This window comes from Cibotium barometz, chromosome 25, assembly GCF_041138505.1.
Source record: "Cibotium barometz isolate CiBa-2024 chromosome 25, ASM4113850v1, whole genome shotgun sequence".
Taxonomy (NCBI): Eukaryota; Viridiplantae; Streptophyta; class Polypodiopsida; order Cyatheales; family Cibotiaceae; genus Cibotium; species Cibotium barometz.
The window spans coordinates 19,515,136-19,542,790 of NC_141070.1; the positions used below are offsets into that span (position 1 = coordinate 19,515,136).

Below are 27,655 nucleotides of genomic sequence, written 5' to 3' on the forward strand. Positions count from 1 at the left end.
CCATGGCATCATGGATACAATTCATGGAAACATAGTCAACCATCATTCACGAAACATGGAACCATCATCATGGAACAACACCATGGAATCATGGATACAATCCATGGAAACGTAGTCAACCATCATCTACGAAACATGTAACCATCATCACGGAACAACACCATGGCATCATGGATACAATCCATGGAAACGTAGTCAACCATCATCTACGAAACATGTAACCATCATCACGGAACAACACCATGGCATCATGGATACAATCCATGGAAATGTAGTCAACCATCATCTACGAAACATGTAACAATTATCATGGAACAACACCATGGCATCATGGATACAATCGATGGAAACATGATCAAACAATATAGATTAGCCAAGTCGTGTTACATGGTTGTCCTAGTCCACAAACTTGCCTTTCTGGAGAATCGAACTCAAGGCTAGTTAAAGCATCGGTTGATAAAGGAGAGAATAGTTCCAGCACTTTCTGATAGTAGTTATGCCATATTTCACCACCCATCACCATCCTTTGTGCAACTTTTCTCAAATATTGATGTATGAGGTTCTGCATAAGATACTAAAGACCCCTCGCATGGAACTCATGGGTTACCCAATCACGCACACTATTGAACTTGTGCTGACCCGTGTGCATCATCACGCGCTTATAGATGTTTCGTTGATGTTGGTTCACTTGGCTAATCTGTTGGAACTATATATATAAAGCACATCTATATACATAGAGCACATCTATATATATAGTTCCAACAAAATCCTTGGCACCCAAGGTGCAAAAGCACAAAGAGAAGAAGCATAAACAAAGAATAGAAAAAGAGGGCTTTGAGAAGTTAGTTGTTCACTTGAATAAACCTAAAAAAAAGAAACATAATAAATCAAAAAGTTAGTTCATTTTAACATAGTAGCAAAAAAAGAGAAGATTCTGAAGAGGAAAAAGAGGTGAGTACGTTGAACCCTATTCCTAATGCATAAGTGATTGAAAGACATTGGTTTACGTTTTCCTTATCTTAGCTTTGCGCATAGAATGCTTTTATTAAATAGCTTGATGGAGAGATCTCTAGCCCTAGCTCTATGCATAAGCTTCAATATCTTTGTCTAAGTGTAAGACTTATGCATAGAGATTGAGCATAGGCCTTATCTATAAGCCAGAAGCATAGGCCTTATGTGTAAATCTTGCATAGAGGTAAACCTAATCAAGAGGCTACATAGGCTTCTTACAATGGCTATGCATAGGCTTCTTGCAAGCTCGAGCATAGGCCTTAAGCATAGCCTTATGCAAAAGACTTAAGCATAGGCTTAATAATAAGCTTATGCATAAAGCTGAATGCATGTATATAGCTTGATGCATAGAGCCTACATGGAGCTAGATGCAAGAGCTAGATGCATCAAGCATGTATGCAAGAAGCATGCATAGATCTAGATGCATTAAGCATGTATGCATAGAGCTTGATGCATAGAGATTTCATAGAGTTAAAAACCTAAGCAAGAGCTTGTAAGGCTATGTGTAAAAGCTTGCATAGTGGTAAACCTAAGGAAGAGCTTGCAAGAAGCCTATGTAAGCTCTATGCATGAGATTCTTGCATAAGCTTTATACAAGGAAAGAAGTCTATAAAACATGCTTTATCTATCCACCTCCCCATCTTGGGGCCTCTTGTATACAAGTAAAAAAATAAAAAAAATAACAAAAGCACCAAGGATTTACGGTCCATACCTAGAAGTGAAGAGATTGTGTAAAGATAGGCAAACCTACGAATACACACAACACAAGCAAACCAAAAAGCAAACCATACCATTGATAGTGCTTGGGAAGGAAAAGGAAACAAAGTGCCTTGAAGCTTCAATCTCTTTGCATTAGAAGAGAAAGGTGAACGGCTACTTGGAATCTAAGCAAATTAGAAGCTGCAAAACAAACATACAATTAGATCCTGCATATTAGAGAGACACACATAAAAAAATGAAACAAGATAGGGATGGGAGAAGAGAGAGGAGAGAAACTCCTATTTTTTGGAGAGGACAAACAAAATTAGGGTTCAAAAATGCTAAAAGTGAGGCGTTGTAGTTCTGTTAATAATTCATAGTGTTGAAATAGTCGTCAAAATAGGTGTCGATACTGGCGTCGAAATAACCATTGAAAAAAGTGACCAAATACATGTCGATATAACGTGCTTTTGATGTAATTTACGACGGTTATTTCCACGGCCGCTTAAGTTCAATTTTTAATTCTAGTTCACATTTAAATTTTGATTTTTTTGGCGGTTCCACATCAGAAAAAATAAATTTCAACACGGTTTTTGATGCTTATACCAACTTTTATTTCGACACACTTTTTAACATTTGTTTCGACGTTCATTTTTGCCAGTTATTTTGACAATCATTTCGGCATTTTTTTCGACGTTTATATCGATGGGTATTTTGACAGCGCGACCATTGTGGAAAGTAAGCATTAGAAATGGGTCATCCTATAGTAGTGCATGATTTCAAGTTTTTATTTTTGATCCTTGAAAGTATGCATGCCTTTGATGATAGTTTTTCTGGTTGTCATAAAATCTTTGATCCTCAAGGATCAGAGCTGACCAAAATCAATAGTTGTCCAGAGTAGAAAAGCTATCCTAAGTAGGAATATTAGGAGCTTGCCAAGAAGATCATGAAAGCAAGAGTTTACACAGGGGACAATGAAGTATGGAGAAAGAACATATGCAGTTGCATTTGGGATGGTACATGAATGTACCATCTTTTGGGGGATGGCAATCAATAATGAAAGAACATATGCAGCTGCATTTGGGTTGGTACATGAATGTACCATCTTTTGTGGGATGGTAGTCCATAATGAAGTTTTTTTTAAAAACCTTTTTTTCTTTTTTAGAAATGTCTAGGGAATAGCAAATTTTCATTTTGAAAGTTCAAAGATTTTTTTTTTTGAAAACTTGATTGTATAAGAGGGGATGCCAAATCAAAATTTAGGGAAGTACGTGCAAGATCAAGCAAGATGATGGAGAAAGCCATGAAGACCTTAATGTTAAAAAGACAATGCAACATCCAAATCATAGAAGAATCCACTCAAATGAGAGAAGAAATTAGTAGAAAAAGAGTCACTTTGAAAGAGGCCACCCTTGCAAAAGAAGGAAAGAATCTCCAAGACAAGGTTCAAGAACCTTCTTGGACCATCCTAAACCTTACCTCTTTCAAGGCCTCAACCAACCTGTAGTGATTACAACTAACAACCCTTAATAAGCCTTACGTTGGGAGTTAGACTTCTCAGTTCAAAAAGTCTTTTTTGTATTCCCTATTTATATATAATATAGTATCTTCTTTTCGTATTTAAAAAATCTACTTTTTCCTTACCCCTCTCAACTTAAGAGTTTCTCAACATTCTAAGAAATTAGGGCCTTCTCCGATGCACCCACTTAACAAAGCCTAAATCATTAAATGGGCACCTATATAAAACAATTCTTTATATTCTCATGAATTATTACTGAGATAGTGATGATGCATTGGCCAATTTTTGCACTAAACTTTGTAACCATCTAGACGTTATCAAAATCATGGGTAATGCTTAAATTTGAATGTTTCACATGCCTTCAAAGCCATTTCAACCTTCAAAGTGGAAGACCAACCCAAAAATGTGGGTATCGAAAGAACGCCACTTAAGGAATTGTATTGAGAAACGGGTTTCAAAAATGCATAAATGAAGGCCAAGGGCATCTCTAGGCCTTCAAGTTGAAGGTCAGGGCATGCCTTCAAGTTTTAGCACTACATCTTACCTGAAACTAAAATAAGACATTATCAACATGACTTATTGTAGGTTAACTTTTCAAACATGCGCACAACCTCATTGGCTAAAGGAGTAAACTCTACATTTATCTCTAACCTTTTGCCCCATAAATCTCTACCATGGCTCTATTGTTATTATCAAAATCACAAGATCCTCTACAAATGCACATGACTTGTTAGCTTGTTGATGTGATAGCTTCATTCTTGTAGATGTAATCCTTCACTTTCTTCTACTATACATATGCATGCAATTTAATCCTCCTTAAATGCATTACATCTAAGATTTTCTATAACCATATCATTCCCTAGTTGCATTTTTGCTTGCTTTGAGTATCATGCCACACTACCTATATCAAAAAGAATTTCAAACCTAACCTCTATCCTCACACCTTTGAGCTTTGTACTTGACCTTGGTTATTTTTCCATCAGTGAGAATCCATTATCTACTTAAATATTCACTCTTGACCATCATAGAGATGGCCCTTGTCTAATTACAATAATACTATGAGGGACACTACCCAATACACTCTTGACCATCATAGAGATGGCCCTTGTCTAATTACATACAACAATACTATGAGGGACACTACCCAATACACTTACAAAAAAATCCACCAAAGTTCTACATCTCCTGACAACTCTTGATTCGGACACCTTTCTGATTCTGTCAGTTTCGAAACCTCTTCATACACTTTTTCTGATTTTGACAACTCTTGATTTGAACATCTTCTTGATTCAGACTATTCCTAAACCCTTTCAGATCCCTTCCCTTGATTCAAACTGATCTTGCTTCTGACGTTTTTAGACCTTAGCACCCGTTGCGTCAAATAGTTTTGGTTCAGTGAACTTTGGGCCTATCTCTTCCTTCTTCAATCAGTTGTGTTTCAATTAGCTTGCATTCAGCCACCTTTCTTTCTGATACTTATACCTTTAGTCTACTCTGATTCTGATAGTATTGATTCAGTTAGCACTAATCCAACCAACATTGATTCAAACACTTCCTCTTTCAATCAGCTCTCATCTTATCAGCTTGGTTTCTTTGCTTTCTTTAGTTAGCTATTTCTCTGATAGTAGTGATCCAGTCAACACTATTTCCTATCACTCTCCATTTTAGTAAGCTTTGATTCAGTCAACTTTGATTCAGTCAGCTCTCATTCTGAACACTAGTCTTGAATAGCTCCTAGTTTGAATGTATCCGACTCAAACGGACTAATATCTGATTGTAATTGATTCAAACTAACTTAGATCTGACAGTAATTGATTCAAACTGACTCAAATTTACCATTTCTTGATCCAAAACTAACCCAGATCTATCAACTCTTGACCCGAACAGCCTCTAATCTGTCAACTCCTTGACTAACAACTCCTCATTTAAAATTTTTCACCTGTACAACTTAAAATCTATCAAGTCTTCATTCAAACAATCCTTTATCTGATTAGTATTACTTTAGATAGCTCCTAATCTCACTGTTGCTGACCTTGATAGCCTATCTCCAATAGCATCTGATCAATTCCTTATGAGACATATTCTAATCTAAACAAAATCCTCACAACCTCTCGTAGAAGACAACTTTTGATCTGATTACCTTCTAGACTGCAGCCTATCCAGCCCGCGACTCTGGCAGCACTAACCTTGTTACATCATTACAGTTAGGGTGAACCACCTCAGACTTTAGACTCTATGATAATTTGTCATGGTGATGAATTGTGATTGATCATAATACACTATGGTTCTCTGTCCCGCAGGTTGAGCGAGCCTATTATGCGTGCGTCGCAGCCACAGTAATGCTGGATTGTCACCTCACCACCATGACGAAAAAAGCGACGCATCAATTCCACGATGCTATTTATGGCCTTGGCTCTCATAGAGGCCGTGGATTTCTAGAAAACCTTATTACATTTAGGTTTCTTGTAAGCCCTCATCACAATAGAGTTTGTTACAAACCCTATTACATACTGATGACTCCAAGAGAATGACTCCATACTGATGCTCATATCGATGTCTTAGACTAAGATTTTAATTTTTTCTCCTATCATCGATACTGTCGTCGGTTTAAGTGTTGGTAGAAGACCATCAATATAAATATCGGGAAAAGCGGGTGTCAATGCCAACGTTAGAAAAAGCATCGAAATAAGCATCGGTATATGTGTCAAGATGAGAATATACTGATGCACATATCAATGCTATTATAGAATCTGGTTAAAATCTATACATATTATGATGCCTTTACCTACTCTCTCTCTCCCTTTCTCTATATATGGTAGAATGTGGCAGATTGGGGTTGGCAACTCTTCCAACCATCCCAATCTATCTATCCCATTCTGCTATTGGTACCAGAACACGTAATCAAATTAGAGAGATTAAATGAAAGATATTTGAAAGCCAGGCATACTCTTACATATAAATACGATTATATTTTACTGAGAGTTGTTTATATTATTGTGTTACAAAAAATAGATCTAACTTGTTCTTAGAAAAAAACATTTGTAAAAAAAACCCTACCTATTTGTCATCATTCCTATTATCGGTTCCTTCTCCTTTCTCGTCATTGCGAGCTTCTTGTGGAATTCCTTAATAAATACAAGCAACCAAACCATCATTCCCATCATCGGTTTCTTTCCTTTTCTCATCATCGCAAGCCTCTTCTGGAATTTCTTACATAAATATAGAGAACCACACCATAAGTTACATAAATATAGGCAACCAAGCCGTAAGTTACATGCTACTAAACCATAAGTTACATGCTTGCAAACTAAGCTAGAAAACCATAAGTACCATGCGTGGAGTCTCAAGATCTGGAATTTCTTACATAAATATAGGCAACCAATAAGTCATAAAAATATAGGCAACTAAACCATAAGTCATATGCTTGTTGCAAACTAAATTATAAAGACATTATATTAACTATTTGACAACATAGATGCATTTAATTGGATGTCCTTTGTGACGGTCTCAAATGTAATCATAACTTAATCGTACAACTTAATCTAAGTAAACATTGAAAGTCACTTAATCATGTTATTTCTACATAGTACTACAACAAATCAATCCTCTCAAATAGTATCAAAGATTCTTAGCACATAAGAAAATAATCATAGAATTTTAGACAAACATTCACATAATATAAATCTTTACATGTACCAAAATTCACAAAAGTTTATGTTGATGGATCATATACTCCTAATCATATGTGTGAGAAGATGTTGATCCAAGACTTGAACGCCGAGTTCTTTCCTCATGGTAGACGCATTGCTATCGCTTGTGTTGAGACTATAGGCGGGCAATACTTGTGTAGTCTTGGCTTAAGACTCGTTTTGGACATACCGAGCTATTTTTGGACTGCTAATCATTATTGGTCCATTTGCAAGGTCTCTTCTTCCTTTTCTCTAGTAGCTTGGATTAGTATCTCTATTTCCTTCACTTCTTCTAATGTTCTACCATCAGGCATATACACTTGTGTAGGGGGTGATTTAATAGTCAAAGTTACAGCAGGTGTAATGAGAGTTTAATGGATAGGGATATCAACATAAACACTCCCTCCTTGTAATGATGAGACTACACCAAGTTCTCTCTAGAGTTTACCTAAACGCTTTCATCATGTGGTCTCTATGTAGTAAGATTTGGTTTAGAGGTAGCAGTTTAGACGGAATCTCTACTCAAGATAGCTAGCTACATGGTCAAAAATACTGATAGCTAGCTTTGATTGGTGAGGCCTAGTTAGGATTTTCACTTCTTGGGACTCAAGATCCTTCCATTGAATCCAAATAAAATGAAGAATCATTCTCACTTCTTGGTAGATCCTTGTATAATACTAAACTAGGTTCCGACTATTGAAGGTCTCGATGGACCTACTTTCCTCTAAATTGGCCTCCAAAATCTGCCCATACTGTAGGTATTTAGGATGTTTTAGACAAGTTTGATTTTTATTATTTTTAAATTTTTTTTGGATTGTCCAAATTTTTTTCAAAACACGTCTTTGGTGTTTCTTAATCCATATGATAGAGAAAACACTATACGTTTTTTGGGTCAGCCAAGAACTACACAAGAGCTAGCTCCCATAGTTAAGGAAGCTCCTTGTGGAAAAACACAAATTTTTGGGATGTTACATATGTCACATTAAAATGATCGCAACAGTCAAACATTTATTAGGCAAACTTGTGCTTGTACTTTTCGAAAAAAATCTACTCTTTGTGGCCCTTTTCTCTTTTTTAAAAATCTTCTTTTTAGTTTTTATTTCTTATTGTTTTATTTTTTACTTTCAACGCTTTTGGTATTTTTAGAATCTTTGACCTATGGACGTGCTTAAAAGCTGGTATGCATTGAATGCGCCCAGCCAATCCTAAATTATCTTAAATTGGTTAATATCTTGATTTGGATTTTTGTGACTCGTGGCCTAAAAGATGTTATGCATTAAATACAGCCAGCTAGTCAAAATGCCCCAAATTAGAAAAAGAACTATGGCTAATTAACTTGCGTATTTGCACTAATGCAAAATACAAAAACCTGCAAAAATACAAAGAATTATATGTTGTAAATCCTGTTCTAATTTTAGCTTTTTTTCCAATTTCGTCATGTGGAGTCAAAATTAGGGTTAAAAACTATGCTACAAAGCTGATTCTAAGTTCAATTCAACCAAATTCTTTCATTATATGCTCATTTGACTATTTTGTTTTTATTTTTAAAATGCAAAAATGTAAAAAAAAAGATAGTATAGAAAATCCAAAATTATAGAAACAATAGAAATTGTTATTATAAACATAAATTGAATACGAATTTGTAATGGAAAACACAAAAAATCAAGAAAACAAACACCTTTAGATTTGAATTCTTTCTTTTTTGCCATTCTTGAAAAAAAAAACTAGAAAAAAGAAACATAACAAAAATTAACCATACCTACACACGCATTCAAAATGCATTGTGTCTATGCTATGGCACTATTTCGTGATGGTGGTGCCACTTATGGAGGGCCCTTATGCTACGAGAAAGGCGTAAGGAAAGATAAAATGTCACGGGGCTTTGCCCAATGACACTTGGGAGCACAACTCCTCAATCGAGAAGCAAACCTACCATGGCCTACACACAAAATGCAAATGGGGTTTGCGTCACTCACTTCGTTGAATGCTAGTTGTTGGGATTCTCGTGGCTATCACCATTACAGGAGTACCTTGAGAGACCTCCACTCCACCATCGTCGTCGCTCTCCACCAATGGAAGATCGACCCTCCTCTCACACATACACAATGAGCATATAACAGCTCTAATTGGATCTCAATTGAATTAATAAAGAAGAAAGACTCAGAGAAGAAGAGCACTCTATTAGTTGCATAACGGAATGAGAGGTGAGAGTCATATTTTAGGTCTTGTAGGTGCCCTCTAGGGTTCACACTCTTGGGCAGCCAAAGTTAAAAACTTGGTCTTTGGGCTTATTTGGCCACTCTAGCTATTGTAAACTCTTATTATAGAGGTAGCACTCAACCTACAATCCCATGGTGTACCTTAGGGGTTGACGAGCACACTCATAAAATATACAATACATGGTTTTCTAGTGAATTTTGGCCATTCCAATGCTTGTGCCCCAAAAGAAGTGAAAACAATATGGTGGGACATCGACACCATAGAGGTCTCTGGAAAGGGTTAACAACTTCCAAGAAGGGAGATTGTACTTCACTACTATCACTAGCCATAGGGTCCATGATGTCAATTTGAGACCAAATGAATTGAGTGCATCCATACCCAATCTAAGTTGACGTGGCTCATCCTTGAGTTCTGTCTAGTCATCTTTTATGTGTTGCCATGCCAATGTATCCGTATAGGGACCCTCATGTGCCATTGCCAGAATGATTGTGTGCATGCCATGTCATGATTTTAGCACAATAGAATTGCACTAGAACATGTGTTGAATGCGGGGTATGATAGGAAAATCCCTCAACACCTTTTGAGAAATCATTGAATCTTGTAAATCACTTCACTGACTCTCCACATTCTAACAACGAATCAAGTAACTTTACACGGATTTTTTCCAGTATGAGATCGAGTGATGTTATGCTTCGAGTGGAAAAAACGAATCGAAGGCATGACCCAGAGAGTAAAATTGCATTGGCTAAACCCTAGTTTTAAATCTGAAACATAGACTTATGGGTTATTATTGACTTTGTATCCAATTGTTTACAAAAGAAAATGGATTAACACTACAATAAAATGAGGGTGTAGTAGCAAAAATAGCAGTGCTTTTATAACTAGAAGGGTAGGGAGATATTGGGTCCATTTCGCTGCTAAAAAAGCTGTTATTTTTGTTGTTTGCAACAAGGCATCAAAAATAGCAGCAAAATTTTACTACTATTGTCATAGAGATAGAATTGCGTGAAAAAAAACAAGCTAAGGCAGACAAGGGAGTCATCACAGGACTCCCCTGTCTGTCCCAGCTTTTTTTTAATACAAATATAGTAAAAGTAACACAATTTCATGTCTTTACAAATAAAAAAAAGGACAATTGCAATTCATGGTTGGTAAATGGTATAATTCTATTACAATACTTGGCAAAATTACATAAGTGTATGAGTCTAAAAAGGTCGTATACAAAATAAAGCATACTTAAAATCTATAGACTTAGGGGCTACATTAAGGGGGTCTACAAAATTTGTACATTGGAGGATTAGGTACTAGTGCAAAGATTTGGCCCCAACCCTTGGCTTGAGAATACTCACTAAGAGGGTGGGATAGCTTGGCTAGAGGATTAGCAAGCAAAGCTCTCCATCGACACTCAATTTTCATCGGCACAAAGATTAAATTGCTTCATTGGCTCAAAGGTTACATGCAATATGCTATTGGTCAATGTATGATGCAATGAGGATATAATTTCGATTCTATGGCCAAATGCCAAGGGAGCATTGATTGTTGGATTGAGTTCATTGGAAAACTTAAGATTTGGTCCCTAATACAAAGGATACCATGCAAAACAATTTTAAAAATTACATGAATGGATTGGATTGATGGAATTTGTGGACACACGTAAGTTTCTTTTTGATGCCAAAAGTTCTTGGAAGTCAGGGTGGAACATGTGCAACATGTGGAAGGCAAATGGATACCAAAAGAGCACTTGAGAAAAATTTACAAATTCACAAAACCCTAATTTAATAAAATCACATTAGGTGTGGTTTTATAAGCTCTTAGTACTCCCTTAAACCTCTCCATCTCGACACCATTTGGATCCCCAACTTGCCATTTTTCATTGGAGGTCAAACTTGGGCTTAGTCAGAAAAAAAAGTTATTTGGGACAAATGACATTAAATATGGATGCACAACATAAGGGCTTTCCAAAAATCCATAGTACACCCAAATCCGATGTCGTTTGGATTATCAAACCTAGATAGTTGACTTTGACTAAAAAGGTCAAAACAGAGTATATTTACACTTTGACTTTGGTCAACCCTCTTAGGAATAGTTAGTACTCCTTATCACATGCTCATACACCAAGTTTCATCTAAATCGGATGAGTTTTAAGTACCCTATAGCCTAATTTCTATTTTCAGCAGTGTTGTACAAACCCTAAAATAGAGAATATTAGGTCCTATCCAAAAAAATCTATTCTTGCATATTTGGATACTATGCAATAAGATCTATCCAGAGCCCTATATCATCAATTTCTTACACCATCTAAGCCTTCTACTAGCCATTTTCCATTTTCAACCACCATTATGCCAAGGGGGCGTCCATCAAAGCAAGAGATAGAACTTCGAGAGACAAGGGAAGACAAGGAAATGGTGAATGAAGATCATGTAGAGGTGATTGGTGAAGAGGATATAAATTTACAAGGTGACAACAACAATACAAATATGGCACATAGTTGGACCAAGTTTTACAAATTTGGCCAATACATTAAATCATTTGGGAGGAGAAAATGCACAAGTGATGCCCATTGTGACAAATGATATGTCACAAATGATGATGATGATGAGAAGCATGATGGAAATCATGATGCAACCACTTATGGAAACCATGATACAACCCATTTTTAAAGAGATTACAGGCATGCGTGTTGAGATAAAGAGCAAGGATGAAGATAAGGGTGGACCATCTCACAATGTTCGACAAGCTCATGTTGAAGACAAAGAGAATCATCACCCAAGTTTTCATTCTAGTTATGGTGCTATGCACAACCCAATGTTCCCATACACATCCAAATGAAGCCAAAGGCAAGGGTCATGCATCTCCAAATGAAGTCTCAAGAGTCCCAAAGAGTGATGGTCATGTTCCATTCAAGGAGAATACTCATCGAGATGTGGTGCTTCAAGACCTCATGTTGAAGAAGATCTTTTTGGTGAGTTTGAGGATTACAATCATTATATGGATGGGAATGGAGATGAATTTAAGGGTGTGAACGATAAGATTTTCCTTTCAAATTTTAGTGGGGAAGGCACTAACAATGACATCTTTAAGAAGTGGGTGAAAAAATTGAATCTCTATTTTGAGATGAACCCTTGAAGTGAGAAGGCTATGGTTTACTTTTCTAACTTACACTTGAAAGGTTATGCTCATGCATGGTGGAGGCATCTCCAATCACAAGGTCATGAGGCCACAAGTTGGGATGCATTCAAGGAAGATATATGAGACACATTCACTTCCAAGATGCATGAAGATAAAATGGTTTGTTAATGGGATGATCTACAACAAAGATACTCGACTGTGAAGGAGTATACACATAAGTTTCTCAAACTTATGCTTCATGTTGAAGGGTTTACTGAAGAGTTTAAAATAGTGAAGTATATCAAGGGCAATAATAATGCAAATGAAACAGATGTGAAGGCACAAAGAGACCAACAAATCTAAAGGATGCAATGATCTTGGTTGAGATATATGATGAAACGTATGCAAATACATGGGTGAATCTTTGGCCGGATTATGGGTCAAATGCTTTCACAAAGCCACCTTTTACCACTCCCAATGTATCCAAATTTCCTACCGTCTATGGTAGTGGTAGAAAACCATACAATGTGGGTGATTTCAAAAGTGGGAATACTTCTCAAAAGCCTTCACAAGAGGGTGCAAAGCCAACCAATGATGGGGTTACCAAGACCAAATTTTGTGAGGGAAGACCGCATCAATGAGATGAGGGATAAAAACCTATTCTACAAATGTGGTAGGAAGTATAACAAGGACCATTGGAAGGAGTGCAAAGCTTACAATGTCAAAATTTATATGGTTTATTTGGAAGTGGTAGTAGGTGATACTAATGAAAAAGAAATGGCACCACTTGATGAGCCATATGAGTTTGTAGATGCTAACTATTCTTTAGAACCAGAAGGGGAGTTTCCTTTTGACCCCGATGGTTCTCTTAGTGATCTTTATGATTATGATGATGGATTAACTCATACTTTGGGTGCTAGAAATGCATATGAACACAATGCTACTCTTGGTTCCATATCCAATGAATCCTATTCTAGGCTAAGGTCAAGGGAAAATATGCATTTGTGTTGGTGTACAATGGTAGCATACACAGTATGTGTCTATTTACAACAAGGAGACACATGGATAACATACAAGCATTATTCATTATTTGCATTTGGGAAAAAGAATGTTGTTCACACTGCTCTAGAAGATGAATGGATTAGTTCTTTGATGTAATACTTTTGATGAGTTGATGTCTTGCATTGTTTCCATGATATTGTGTCTGGAACAATTCGGCTCTTAGCCATACTTTCTTGAAGAATGTATAGAAAACCTTCATAATGTCATCAAGTACACCAACATAACCAAGTTTTCCATCAATAATATTTGTATCCATACTACTAGTATGAGTTTGTTTGTTGAATTGATGCTATAATTCTAGAACTCATTTGTGACATGATGTAAATCAATCGTAGTGATCCAAAGGTGTCAATCATAAGACCACATAATGCTAAAACATTGTGCTTATGTAAATAAGTAGAAAGATAATGAGTTAATTAAATTATATGTGAAGAAACATTATATGTGCTTGTGTAAAAAAATAGAAAGATAATGAGTTAATAGAATTATATATGAAGAAAAAATATTTACGTAATAATGATAAGAATTGCATATACATATACTAACATGAAAATCACACCCACAAGTTATCTCAACCACATCAGAAGGAGCCGTTGTCCCCTCACTCACTACCCTATCTAAAGTCTTTTAAACCCAATCTAGTAAATTAGGTGCATGCTTTTAAGTTCAGTGGTGATGTCACTTGCACTCTCTTCATTCTTGTACAAGTTAACCCATTTTTCCATGCATTACATTTTGTACAATACAAAGGTGTTTATTTGTTGGTGAAGCTCATATGAGAGCTTACCCTCCTTGCCTTTGTCACACACACCTCTTTTGTGATTTGGATCCCTTCGATTGTGCTTTTTGATGCAGTTGTTTTGACCACCCTCATAAACTACTCAAAGAAGAAAAGTCCAACACCTATAAATGACATTTCATCTGTGAGGTGGATGAGCACATGAACTTTTATGTTGAAGAAGCCTCAAGGTAAATTCTTTTCCATAAGGCAAAATAGCATTATAGAATCTTCTCTCATATTTGGCAAATTGGCAAGGTCAATCTCTTTGGCAACAAAACACTTGCAATATTTGACAATATTACATGTAATATCTCAATTTAAAAAACTTGATAAAGAAGCATTTCTCACCAAGAAAGGGCTCCTACTCAATAATAATAATATCACGTATCCTAGGAGTTAAGCACTCTTAAATATCCAATGGTTGAAGATGCTACAAAATATAGCACCAAGTGAGTGATCATGTGGTCAATACTACACATAAGAAAATGAGGAATGTAGGTTTAATTTAGCACTTCATTATGCTTAACCTATAAAAATCTATGCCAATCATGGGACTTTAGTCTCGATGACTTGTCATTACCTGAGGTAAAAAGGTTTTGACATGAAGCTCCATATCCAGTTGACATTCAAAGTTGTTGGATCCATTCCAAGATAGCTTTGTGCTCTCGCTTTAGAAGCACCCATAAAGTAGCACAAGAAAATCACCCTGTCTCATTTAAGTTGTATTGAGGCCATAGATGAGGTTTACTTTAAGACTTGACTAGATCATTCCTAACTGTGAGTGAGTATTTCTCACCTATAATCTCCCTTATTAAGAGGCAATATTCTAGAAAATTTCCATATGATCCAGTAGGTGTGGAATGGTTGTTAGTGTTTTCCAGTACTCTAGTGTATAAAATATTGTGAGGTGGTGTTTGATTCTCAAATTTTTCATTGAATTTTTTTCACCTCGCTAATCCTAAATGGGTGATCCATGGCAAAAACCTTTATAAACAAAACATGAGGATGAGGGCATAGCCGCATCCACAATTATAATTCAAAAAAGGAATTTAAGAGTTTTAAAATTCTCTTACGTTGCTATATCCACGGCTATCTATGCATGCCTAGGGCCATGCAGCTATGTATCGCAAATCACAAATGCATGCATAGCTGCACTACAAGCTGCATAAAAACATTAGGGGGAGAGGAGGGGTGGGGGGATATAATGGGACAAGATGAAGAAGAATATCCTAGGGTGGGGGGACAAAATGGGAGAGAAAGAATCAGATGAGATTTGCTTCTCTCTCCCCCATTCTATCACCGCTCTCTCCCCATTAAAAAAACTAAAACTAAAACATGAAAAATACACATTTACATGAAAAAATATGCATCTTTAATATATTATAAAAATATATTATTATGCTTTTAATCGAGATAGGATCCCCCTTGTGCTTTTTGTAATTCTTGTAGTGCATACAAGAATACAAGGGGTGCATACAAGGGGAACCCTCTATTTTCTTGCTTGCGCATATGCAAGTCAAGGTGAAGACACTCACATTTTCATATATACATTGGGAGATCAATCTTACACAAGATTAAGGTCAAATATAGTTTTCATTGATTGCAACAAGTACATGCCACAAAAAGTAATTCCCTTAGCATAGGCAAAAAAGAGTAAACCCTTGATGTAGGTGGAAATAAAAGGATAATAAAATAAAAGTCTAGGGAGTTGGGTTTACGTCGAGGTCATCACATCATCATCTTTGCTAAATACACAAACACACTATGAACCACTCTGGTCAGCATTAATTTTCAAGCATGGCTATGCTTATTGTAACTCATATTATGTAATCGTGCAAAGTGCTTAGTGTAAAAGAGACATGGGATGACCAAGCTTACGACTTGTGTGATGCCGGTCATAGGAAAGAGTTATACATAGAGCTACCTAGGAAGACTAGTTTTGGGCCCTTAATTGTAAATGGGAGGCCAACCATTGTGAACTATGAGCTCTTGTATATAAGACACTTGATGAAATATGAAAAGGGACAATCCCATTAGTGTCATTTTCATTTCCCCCCCTCTCTCTCTCTCTCTCATGATCTTGTGGATGTATGCTAGCTTGTTGTGCTTGCATGCTTGATTGTTTGTGTGTGCTTGTATGGATGGTGATGCTTGAGCTTTTCTCCTTCTCTTCCCTCTCTTTGCTCTGTACCAAGTCCCTCTTGCATGCATTTGGCATGAAGTGAAGTTTGAGCTTTCCATAGCTCCTTTCTTCTTGCTCTCTACCTAGCTATTGAATCTCTACTTTGGTGACACAAGTAGAGGTGGAGTAAGCCCCTAGCGGTGTCACATCGAGGAGTTAACCCTCATTAGGGTTGGCTAAGTGTACCTCTCTGAACTAGACTCTTGCATGTTGTTCCACTTCTTCTCTCTCTCTCTCTCTCTCTCTCTCTCTCTCTCTCTTGTGTGCAAGGTAGTATGTTAGGATTAACAGATTTGGCACTGCTTCCGAGGAGTGGATTTAGCTTAGGGTCCTCCACTTAGTTCATTTGCTAGAGTCCTTATTTGGCCCAGTTGGACTAGTTGGTTTCTCGAGTTTGAGATTTATTTTGTTTTTTTTAATGGTGAATGCATGGAGTAACGGAGGTCAATTGAAGCATTAGAGCATTGAGGTCTTCATTGAGCACGGGAGAGGCAAGTAAGTGCTCAAACTTTGCCCTTGACATTCATGCAAATCTCTGATTTTTTATCTTCTTTCATCAAGTTTTCATCGTAGCTTAATTAACAAATTAATCCTAAATAATAGGTTTCCTTGAACATTATAGGCATAAAAAACTAGCTTGATACTAGCTCTAGCTCTCTATTAAATCAAAAACCCAAAAAAATTGGTGGAAAATACGTGAAATTGCAAGAATGTGAGGAAAAAAAGGCAGAAATCACGTTTTACAGGCCTTTTTTATGACCAGAGGAGCCCTTACCTGAAAGTGAGACTATAGAGTTTGAACATCTCTTGCCAAAGTCAAAACAATTGAAAGCTCAACAACTTGAAGCTTTAAAGCCTAAGACTCTAGAACTTGAACCATTTTAATGGATTTCTAGAATAGAAATCGGATTTGAAACAAACTCTAGAGTCCAATTCATCCAGTCTCAAATCTATCCTTACAAGCAAAAAAATCTCATAATATTTGAGCTTTGGCATTGTATGGGAGAACCAAGCTTGCAGGCTCACAAATGGATTTCGTGGACTGACACTCAAAGCATGCCATGTCTAGGATCTTTTGAATGCATGGTTTATGTGGAGTCAACCAGGTGAAATGTAAGAGTTTTGTATTAAACTATGTGCTAGAAGTGGGTTTTATCCTAGGCAGGATTCAGCTACCTTGGTGCAAACTATACCTAACTTCATTAGCTGAACGTGTGCCATGAAGATTTCTAACAAAGAAGTGTGTTGCCATTTTATGTGACAAGGATGAAATAACACTCAACACTCTTATGATCATACTCGAAAGAGAAATATCTTCTACATCAGAAATCACTCCTTCTGAAGACCCACCCTATCCATCAAAGATCCTTTGTAATGAGGTCTCTAAATCATCCATATCCCAAAACAAGGAACAAGTCTCAAAAGTACAAATTCAAAGTCCTCAAACTCTCCATCAAGAAGTGACCATTGTGTTTCTTCATAACTTAGAGTAAAGGCCACACCTTTTAAAGGGAATTCCACCTAAAATATAGCTAGTATGTCTAAAGAACCTCCTTCTACAAGTGTCACCAACAAAGCAAAAAGATCTAAAGTACCAAACCTTATCTACCACAACCACTCCTAGAAACAATTCCCAATCACCAATAGGATGATGGAAAAATCTTTGATCGACATCACCAATAGAGTAAAACTCTCACACTAAGGGAACCTCATCATTAATATCCCTCTATTTTCACCTCCACGACCCTTGACAACCAAGCTTATCACTACAACAAAATGAGGGTGTAGCAATGAGAATCATAGCACTTTTATAACTAGAAACATAGGGGGATGTCAGGCTTATTTTGCTATCAAAAAAGCTGTTATTTTCACTACACAATGGGATCGCTGCTCAGCAACAAAAATAGTAACAAAATTTTGCTGATGTTGAGCAGCGATAAAACTGCATTTAGAAAAAAAGCTGGGGTAGATTGGAAAGTCATCACAAGATTCCCCTATCCGCCCCAGGTTTTTTAAATATAAATATAGTAAAAATAAGACATGTTCATGTCCTACTCAACATCATGGACACATGTAATGTAAAACTTTAAAAATACAAAAAAAAGGGGACAATTGTAATTCATGGTTGAAAAATGTCATAATTCTATTACAATACTTGGCAAATATACGTAAGTGTATGAGTCCAAAAAGGTCATATACAAAATAAAGCATAATGAAAGTCTATGGAATTAGGGGCTACATGGAGAGGGTCTAAATCTCATGCATTTCGATTATTATTATCTCTTGCCGCTTCACTCTCTTCTCTCACATTTTCATTACTTCTTTCTTGTACGTTTACACCACTGTGGAAGCACTCAGCATACATTGGAAACTGCTGGCATGCCTAGGTAACACCCGACATACATTGGAAACTATCGGCATGCCTAGGTAACTACTAGCATGCATTGGAATCACCCAGCATGCATTGGAAGCTACCAGTATGCATTGGAAGCTACTAGCATGCATTGGTAGCACCCGACATGCTAATGTGTAAGATTCATGCATACCTCTAAAGACTATGCATAGAGGCTTATGGCTAATACGTAAGCCTCATGCATAGTATTTATACATGAGTTTTATGCATGAGGCTTTGTGCACAAGTCATGTATTTGGCTTAGTCATAAGCCTCATGCAAGAGGCTTATGCACTAGCCGCAAGCATAAGCTTTATGTCCTAGCCTCATGCATAAAGAATTATGCATGTCTCATGCATATGGTCACCTATTTAGAGATACATAGCTCTTTATAAAGACTATGCATAGAGGCTTATGGCTAATGTGTAAGCCTCATGCATAAGCCTTATGCATGAGGCTTTCTGCACAAGTCTCATGCATGTGGCTTATTCATAAACCACATGCATAAAGCTTATATATAAGCTTCATGCATATGGCTAATGCATTAGTCTCATGAAGAATGCATTGCATTCCCTTTGTCAACCTTAAATTGGATAAGGTCTTCACACTTTGGAAAGACCAAGACAAAGCAAGGAAGAAATAAATATGTGATCACCTTAAATTAAAATTTTATATTCCTTATTCATCACTAGAATTTGAAGATGGAATAATGAAGAGATAGATGAAGTTCGTTTTGCGTAATAGAAAGACAAACATAAGGAGGAACTGGAAACTCAGTAATTTCTCAAGTAAATAATGAGAGACTAGAAGGGAAAGAGAAAATTCCAACAAATATCGGTAGCAAGAAGCAGTGAGCGTGACAACTCGCTTGGTCGAAAGCAATATAGTGCTTCTCACTTTAAATCAAGAGACAAAGCTCACATGATAGCACGATTTATAAAAACTCCCAATTCTTTTGTTTTTCTCATCATGAGGTATATAATCATCTAATTTTATAAGCTCCAAATACTTTTCTTCTTTCCATCATCTAATTTTAGCTATAAAGTAGTAAATTTATGACATCTACATCTTCATAGAAAGAGGTAGTGCATCAACCTCCCACAAAGGAGAAATATGACTATAACCAAAGTTTTTCAATACTTGGACTTAGCTAGAGTCTAGTGGAGTAGAGCTCAACTAGGAAAGTTTACAATTGAGTACTACTATAAGTGTGTCTCCATGTCTTTTGTCACAACATGCTTGAAGCTACTCAATTTAGGAGTCTCAATAATTGTGTTAACTTTATTTAACATGGTCTATGTAAGATGATGATGATGATAACGATAACGATATGACAATGATGGCAATGAAGACGATGAAGTTGCCAATAATTGATATGGTATCTAGATGTATTTAAATGGCTTTGTCTACTCGTCTTTAAGCTAATAGTCTTAAGAGTTTTTTTTATACTCTTTGTAATGAGTTTTTTATGGAATACATCTCTCCAAAGAAAACAACCTTTTTTTTAATGCTCAAGTGCTTCAAGCATTTAGTAAGGTTACGTTTTGTTTATCCTCAAGTAATATAACTTTTTATTTATGCTCCCTTGTTTACTTTGTAGCAATAAAAATCTCTAATATATAGAAATTTCAGACACGTTGTTTTTTTAAATATTACTGTCTTATTTGCAAAAAATAGCAAAAATGCGTCTTAAAGTGGACACTCATCGACAGCAGACATCCGGATTTCCCCACTATTTAATAATTTCACAAAACAAGAGAATATCTTAGCTATTGTCAAATCTAAGTAAAGCCTCCAGAGGCCACCAACCGCCAATCCCTATAATGGATTTGTAAAACGTAAGAGCATGTACAAAAACGAAGGGGGGTGATGAGATTCATAAGTATGACTGATGATGATTATCCATAACAATCCAAGTTATGGATTGCTATGGCCCGTGATAGCATATTCATAATATCGGTAATCCAGCCACCATTCAGCGAAGACAAAAGTCGGTCATCCAAGGCCATTACTATCATCGTCCAGTTAGTTCATCGTCAATGTTGTGATTATCCGGTGACAATCCACCATTACTGCAGATCGTAGGTGGCTGCGGCGCACGCATAATGGACTCGCTCAACCTGGGTGAAAGAAAACATTAGGGTATTATAATCAATATAACCGTAAATGATTCATAGTGACAAATGATTCACATAGAGTCTAAAGTCTGAAACTGCTAATCATAGTAGCACAATTTTCTCTCCTAGCGAGAGAAGTTTACCCTAATTGTAATGATGTAACAGGATAACCACTGCCCGAATCTCCTAAACTGGGCTGGATAGCCTTCGCCCTAGAAGGTATTTGATAAGCTAGCGTTCTTGACACACGTGCGGCGGCATCGCTATCCGTTGTAGTACTCCCCTTAGCATCTGCAGCAGCAGCGCCTAGAGAGTTCTGTAACTTAATGATCTGCTTCAAATCCAATGCGTCAGTGTGCTAAAATGCATTAGTCACTAGTGAATGTACACAAAGCCCTAATCCATGTGCGTTTCTATCCATCTTGCTGATCTCCATCCAAAAATCCTCCCAAACCTTACTTTTTCCCTTGCGCTCTTGTTCTCCGCTTGCAAATAATGGGCCTGCATCATCAATTCACCATTCACGATCTCCATTTCGCCTTCAAACGTACTTCCAATGTTGCGACCAGAGCTCAGGCTAGTTGCCTACCTTCCGATTTAGCTCCTGCAATTGCTCCATCATCAATTGATGCGACATCAGCACGTTACCCAATCAGAACAAATGTACCACAATGGCCGTGCATGTGCATTACCTTTCTTTGCATGGCTTGAATCTCATAGAGTTCATGTGTGTACCTACTACTCGAACAAAACAGGCATTTAATGTTTTTTTCACCGGTTGGAACTTAATTTGACCCTGTTTTTTTTTTAACCCCTAAATTTTTCATAGTTTAGCAAAACAACGAGTAGTGGTAAGCCACCCATGGAGCTAGACACCAACACAACCCTTGCCCATAAAAAAGCATGCACGTCACATACCATGGACCCATCCATTAGAAGTGTCACTTACACTACCCATTAGTATGCTAACCATTACCTGGGATCTTTGGGATGCTCCACAACTTGAACTACTCACAAATGAGACATAATCCTAACTATATAGTCATGTGACCAATTCACACTATTATAAGAACTATGTGGCCAACCTCTAGCACTAGCCACATTATGTCGACACAAAACAAGACATAACACAATCAATACCCACCCATTAAACATTATGTCCACACAAAACAAGACATAACACAATCAATACCCACCCATTAAATAACTTCCCATTTATGAAAAGTTAAGACAAGCAACAGTAGAAAAAATAACCTCCCACTTATGAAAAGTTAAGACAAGCAATGGTCGAAAGATACAAAGACAAACACTACTGGAAAGGTACATGGACATCCACAATTTGGCAAAGATTAGGCGATATAAGGACACTATTAAAATTTAACAATGATCAAATGATTTAGAACCCCTCGACAGAGTACACAATATCTAGACATGGTTCCTAAATGGTATAAACGTCAAAAGCATTAGAAAGAGGCAGAAAAACTTCTTCACAAATCATGTTTTGCCAAAATTTAAGGTCACTTGTTTTTTTCTTCCTCTTTAGGTAGCGCTTTCATTCTACCTCGTTTTTGTTCACCCATTTCTACTCCTGTGCTGCTCATGTTCATTTGTTGCCTCTCCTACAGGCTGCAGCCCGTATGCTACGCACATTGCCCCCTCCTATAGCTTGGGCCCTATAAGCCCGTGTAGACCTCACCTTCCTCTTCCTTCTCCGTCATCTTCCTCTCCTTCCTTCCTTCCCCTCTTCTTCTCCTTCCTCCTTTCTTCCACTTTCTCCCCATTTTCCCCGCATCTTCATCTTCCTCCCTTCTTGCAATTCTTCCCATTTTCCGCTTCTTCCACTTCCTCTATTTTTTCCCTTTAATCCAATGAATCCAATATCAAATTCGTTATCTTTTAAGTTTCTCTTAAGCTGTGTGTTTATCTTTAAGAACTTTTTTTAAAAGATTATATATATAATATAGAATTCCTAAAACTTATGATTTTTTAGTGAAGGACAAAGAAAAATCTCAAATCTTTCAAAACCTCAAAACATTTCTTCTGACTGTGGACTATAATGAAGTAGGTAGAAGCCCTTATAAAGTAAATGGTGAAGATATAGAAGGGGGATAATCAAGAGCAAAGAAAGGATGCTTGTCAAATTTATGGAATCCCAAAACACCAAGCAAATACATGTGCTCACAGGTTCTGTGAGCGGTTAAAGTGTAACCATCACCCACATCAACGCATCAAGAGGACTAATACTAGCAAGGTTCTGTGAGCGGTTAAAGTGTAACCATCACCCACATCAACGCATCAAGAGGACTAATACTAGCAAGGTCCACCTCAAGCAACACAAGGTCGGGATTATAGAACAAGCAGATACTAACAGAAAGAAGGATATCATTGCAATGTAGGGTCTCCTAACAGCATCACCATCAGTAAAAAAACAAGCCATCAACATGATGATAGTGGAAGAAGAGCCGTAAATCAATGCAATCACATGCTTTAAAGGACCGGTAACTGTGATTGAAGAAAAGATGGAAAATAGGATTTCCATTCCCAATAGGATGGAAGTGAGGTACATCACTAAAGAAATCACCAAGAAATTATAAAAACTACTAGCACCCAACAAGAAATCCGGGTTGAATAGTAACTTTCAGTAAAGCCAACTCAAGGTGGCCGTAGGAAGAACCCGAATAATTCAAACACCAGATGACAATATTTTCGTAGAGATTCAACATCCAGGATTAAGAGCAACAATCGACAAAAGCAACAGAGGGAAGAATGCTTATCAAGTAAAAAATTCAGAAGGACGCCAAAACTAGCAAGCAAGCAAGTTGAGGAGACCACGAGGAAAAGAGGTAGAGGGATCTAGTGAAAGCGAGAGAAGTCCTGTGAGAGTATCAGCTTTTAGATTATAATGCAAGAGGTTTCAAGGGATTCCTAAATAATACGATCAAGTTAATCTTTGACGATAGAAAAACACTCAAGTTAGAGAATCTCAAAGCCATCAAACGTCCATAAAAAATAAAGTATCCAATGATTTAGCACTTTTCTTCGCAAGATGTTATGGCACCTCAATGATGGATGAAACACATTCAAAAGTAGATCAAAATGCAAGGGTTTCCACATCTCATGTTGTGTCATAATCAATGTGTATGTTGGGCATAATCAATAAATATTGTGCATAAAGATAAAAATCAAGGGTCTGTAGAGAATTCCATTCAATGTTAAAATTGTTGATCAAGTTCATCATAGAACTCTAGAACCACATGCCATGATCTATAAGCTCAAGATCTCCCTTCAAGGCAAAGATATCGAGGTAACATTCATAGTGATAGAGATGAAGTGACTACTAGGGAGACCTTGGCTTAGAGCATCCCAAGTCTTCCAAAACTGGACAAAAGATAGGATAACTTTTTTATGTATACAATGTCTTTCTTGGAGAGTAGATAGAAGTCTATGATCAGTGGTTGGAAACTCCAAGATACAACATATTGAGACTTCACTAATGGCACTCTATATCTTTCTTGTAGAGGAAATTTATCGTCTGAATAATAGTCCCGAGACATTTGTAGTAGGTAGAAGAGAAAAGAAAGATGATTTAATAAGTTAGAAGTAGATGAGAAACACTACTGGCCTTTACACTAAGTAAAGTAAGAATCAACTAACAAAGCATGCGGAGTGCTTGAAGAGCAAAAGATAAAATGGATTAAGTCAGTACTAAGAAAGACCCAGAGATGGTGTTCATAAATGCAGATTTACCATTAGTGTTTTAGGAAAAGATGGTCTCATTTTTTTGTGAGTATATTAAGATCTTCACTTGGGAACTCAGTGATGTCAAGGGTGTGGACCAGAAGGTGTGCCAACACAAGATACCACTTGTACTGGATTGCAAGACGAGTCCATATGCAAAGGCATTGCATGCAATCAAATGATGCCAAGAAAATTAAAGAGGAATTTCATAATCTTCTTAAGGCATGGTTCATCTCCAATAGTGAGTGGTGGTTAATTTCAATTGTGGTAGTCCCCAAGAGAAATGGAAATGTGAGAGTCTATGTTCACTACCACAAGGTCACTCAATCCTCAAACAATCAGAAACCCATTCTTACTGCCATTCATCCACACTCTTAGATGAAGTTGGACAATAGCAAACTAAGCACAACTCTAGAGGATCTGCCAAAAACCACCTTCACTACAAGATGGGTAATGTTCATGTACAATATTATGGCTCTTTGACTATGCAATGCCCCGAGAAGAGAATAATATGAAGCTTTCTACAAATGTCTTACAAAACCTTATAACAATATTTTTTTATTTATTTTGTAGAATTTCATTGTGCAAAAGTTTGGGCATTACTTGCTCATGAGTTTCTTCCACTTCTATGTCAATCACCAAGCCTTATTACACCTGATCAACAAGGCGATGAGCCAGGGAATTTTACTGTGGTGGATGTTATTTCTTCAAGGGTTTTACTTTAAAATTAGCACAAGCCTCACAAAACTCATTTCTATTCTAGTTACATCTCATGGTCCAAAGAATACCTAGATGCCACACTCATGCCAATTCCATAGCAGTTCTGAGATACTCGACTATGCAAGATTCCTATCATGATGTTAGTCATTTATATGGATTATTTTATTATCACTGGTGATCATGATGTTGATATACATGATGTCATTATGCTTTTAAAGTAAAAGTTTAAGATGAAAGATTTGGGTAAGCTTCCGTATTTTCTTTGTATAGAGGTGGTGAGATCATGTGATGGCATTTTACGATTATAGAGGCAGTATTTCTAGGACATATTATCCAAGTTTGGAATAACAAGCTGTAGGCCTATTTCAGTGCCATTGGAAAAGAACACTAAAGTTTTTGCAGATGCAAGTGAGCTTTTGGAGGACCGTACTATGTAGAGGCTCGTAGTGGGTAGCTTGATTACTAGGCCATATTTGATCTTGTAGACCTCCTAAGAGAAGCCACTTGTTGTTCTTCATATGTATCCTCATTTGTATCACTGTCAAGATCCACTTCAGCTTCAATTTCATCTCTACTAGCATGTGGTAGAGGCATTAGCAATTGTCCTTTTCATTGTTTTCAATTGTATAACATGTAAGATCATTCCAACGTGCATATTCATCCACAATAACATCTCTAGATGAAAACATACTTATCTTGTTAGGATCATACAACATGTATGCTTTCCTAACATTACTATAATCCATGAGAACACATTTGATGGATTTGGAATCCAATTTCTTCCTGTTCTTATCAACCATGCACATGAGTATATGCAATGCACCCAAACACTTTCAAGTAGTGGGTTTCTAACCTGTAAAGGCTTCATAGGGGGTTATGCCTTTCAAGGATTCTATGGGGGGGGCTATTCATGAGATAACAAGAAGTATTAATAGTTTCACCCCAAAACATAGTAGGTAGAACTTTTTCTTTGAGCATACATCTAGCAGGCTCCACCAATACCTTGTTCTTCCTCTCAGCCACACCATTTTGTTGTGTCCCACTGCAAGTTAGTTTTCTTTGGATTCCATTTTCTATTAAGAAATCATAAAACTTGTTTGAAAGATACTCACCACCTCTATATGATATGAGAATCTTGATTCTTCTCCCCCTTTCATTCTTAATCATGGCTTGAATTCCAAGAAAATAGATAACACTTCATATTTCTATTTGAAAAAGTACACCCAAGTGTATCTTGAGTAGTCATCAATGAAAGTAATAAGATAGGATGAACCATTCAAGAAATGGCTCTAAGAATGACCCCATACATCAGTATAAATGGTATCAAAGATTCCCAAATCTCTCTTGAAGCTTCTATTGAATCTTTTCCTTGCTTTCTTGCCATAGCAGCAAGCTTTGCATACATCAAAATGATCATGTAAGGGTGGAATTCCTAATGACATAGAGTTGGTTCTCAATTTTAGTAAAATTTTGAAGTTCAAATTCCCATAGCTTTTATGACAAAGCTCTGTAGGACTTCTCCTTTTATCTTCCATAGTCATTGCATTGAAGCTGGGTATATGTGCATCTTATTTGAACATCCTTCCATGTTTACTTCCTTCTGCAATCATATGATAACCTCTCTTTGTATCCTTTATAAGACATCAATTCTTCTCAAACTCGAATTTGTAATCCCTTTCAATCATAGCACCAAATTATATCAAGTTCTTTGTTAGAGAGGGAACAAGTAGAAACATCATTCACTTTTGTTCTCTTACCATTACTCATCATGTGGATATCTCCTTTGCACGTGGTTGCATATGGAGTATTATCAACTGTGTACATCATTGGACCATCAGTTGTTGAGAGAGCTGAAGAATTATTTGTGAGAAGTCATGTGGGAGCTTGCCCCACTATCAATCCACCAGGGCTCTTGAAAGATATTCCTGTTTTTAGCCTGAAAATTGTTAGCAACATCACATTCAGAAATAGAAACTAGATTTTGCTCCCCAACACGAGAGCTTCCTTCTTCTATAAATGTCCCATGGCCTTTCCTCTTCCCATTAGACTCTTTTATCTAGAAATCTCTTTTATAATGCCCCATCTTGTGACAACAATAGCATTCCACATTTGCTCTAGATGAGCCTCTTCCTCTACTATAAGAATGTCCACCTCTGGAGCTATTGTTTCCTCTTCCATAAGAGGGCTGAGAATGATGTGAATTTTCAGCATGGTTGTAAGTGATAATGTGGTTGTTGTTGTAGCCTCCTCTACCTCTTCCTCTACTTGCAGATCTTCCTCGTCCTCTACTTGTGAATAGGGCTACATCATGTGAAGAAGTTTGACCTTTGCCTTTCAGAATGTTTATGGCTTCTCTCCTTTGATCCTCATCAAAAAGGATTTGCTGAAGCTCATCAAGAGAAGGTTTCTCCTTTAAT

The 27,655-nt window shown here is 36.9% G+C and overlaps 2 protein-coding genes and 1 long non-coding RNA gene across 3 annotated transcripts in view; 1 reads left to right on the plus strand and 2 right to left on the minus strand.

Annotated features, from left to right (window-relative positions):
- LOC147624332 (MADS-box transcription factor 23-like) overlaps positions 1–27,655 on the minus strand; it is a 337,401-nt gene that overhangs the window by 199,148 nt on the left and 110,598 nt on the right. The window lies entirely within an intron of this gene.
- On the plus strand, positions 5,397–5,819 carry LOC147624335 (uncharacterized). The gene is made up of 2 exons (XR_015269145.1): positions 5,397–5,438; positions 5,530–5,819. It is a non-coding gene; the product is annotated as an uncharacterized LOC147624335 (long non-coding RNA).
- On the minus strand, positions 20,568–21,466 carry LOC147624336 (uncharacterized). Its single transcript, XM_086819932.1, has 4 exons — positions 21,370–21,466; positions 21,240–21,281; positions 20,924–21,111; positions 20,568–20,783 (listed from the first exon to the last, which is right to left on the minus strand). The coding sequence occupies exons 1-4, from the start codon at positions 21,415–21,417 to the stop codon at positions 20,678–20,680; spliced, it is 384 nt and encodes a 127-aa protein (XP_086676058.1). The 5' UTR covers positions 21,418–21,466; the 3' UTR covers positions 20,568–20,677.

Coding starts and splice junctions, on each gene's coding strand:
- LOC147624336 (XM_086819932.1), bottom strand. CDS start 21,417: ATGTCGCATCAATTGATGATGGAGCAATTGCAGGAGCTAAATCGGAAG. Junction 21,112..21,239: donor ACAAGAGCGCAAGGGAAAAA/GTAAGGTTTGGG, acceptor GATTTGAAGCAG/ATCATTAAGTTACAGAACTC. Junction 20,784..20,923: donor GTTACATCATTACAATTAGG/GTAAACTTCTCT, acceptor TCTTTCACCCAG/GTTGAGCGAGTCCATTATGC.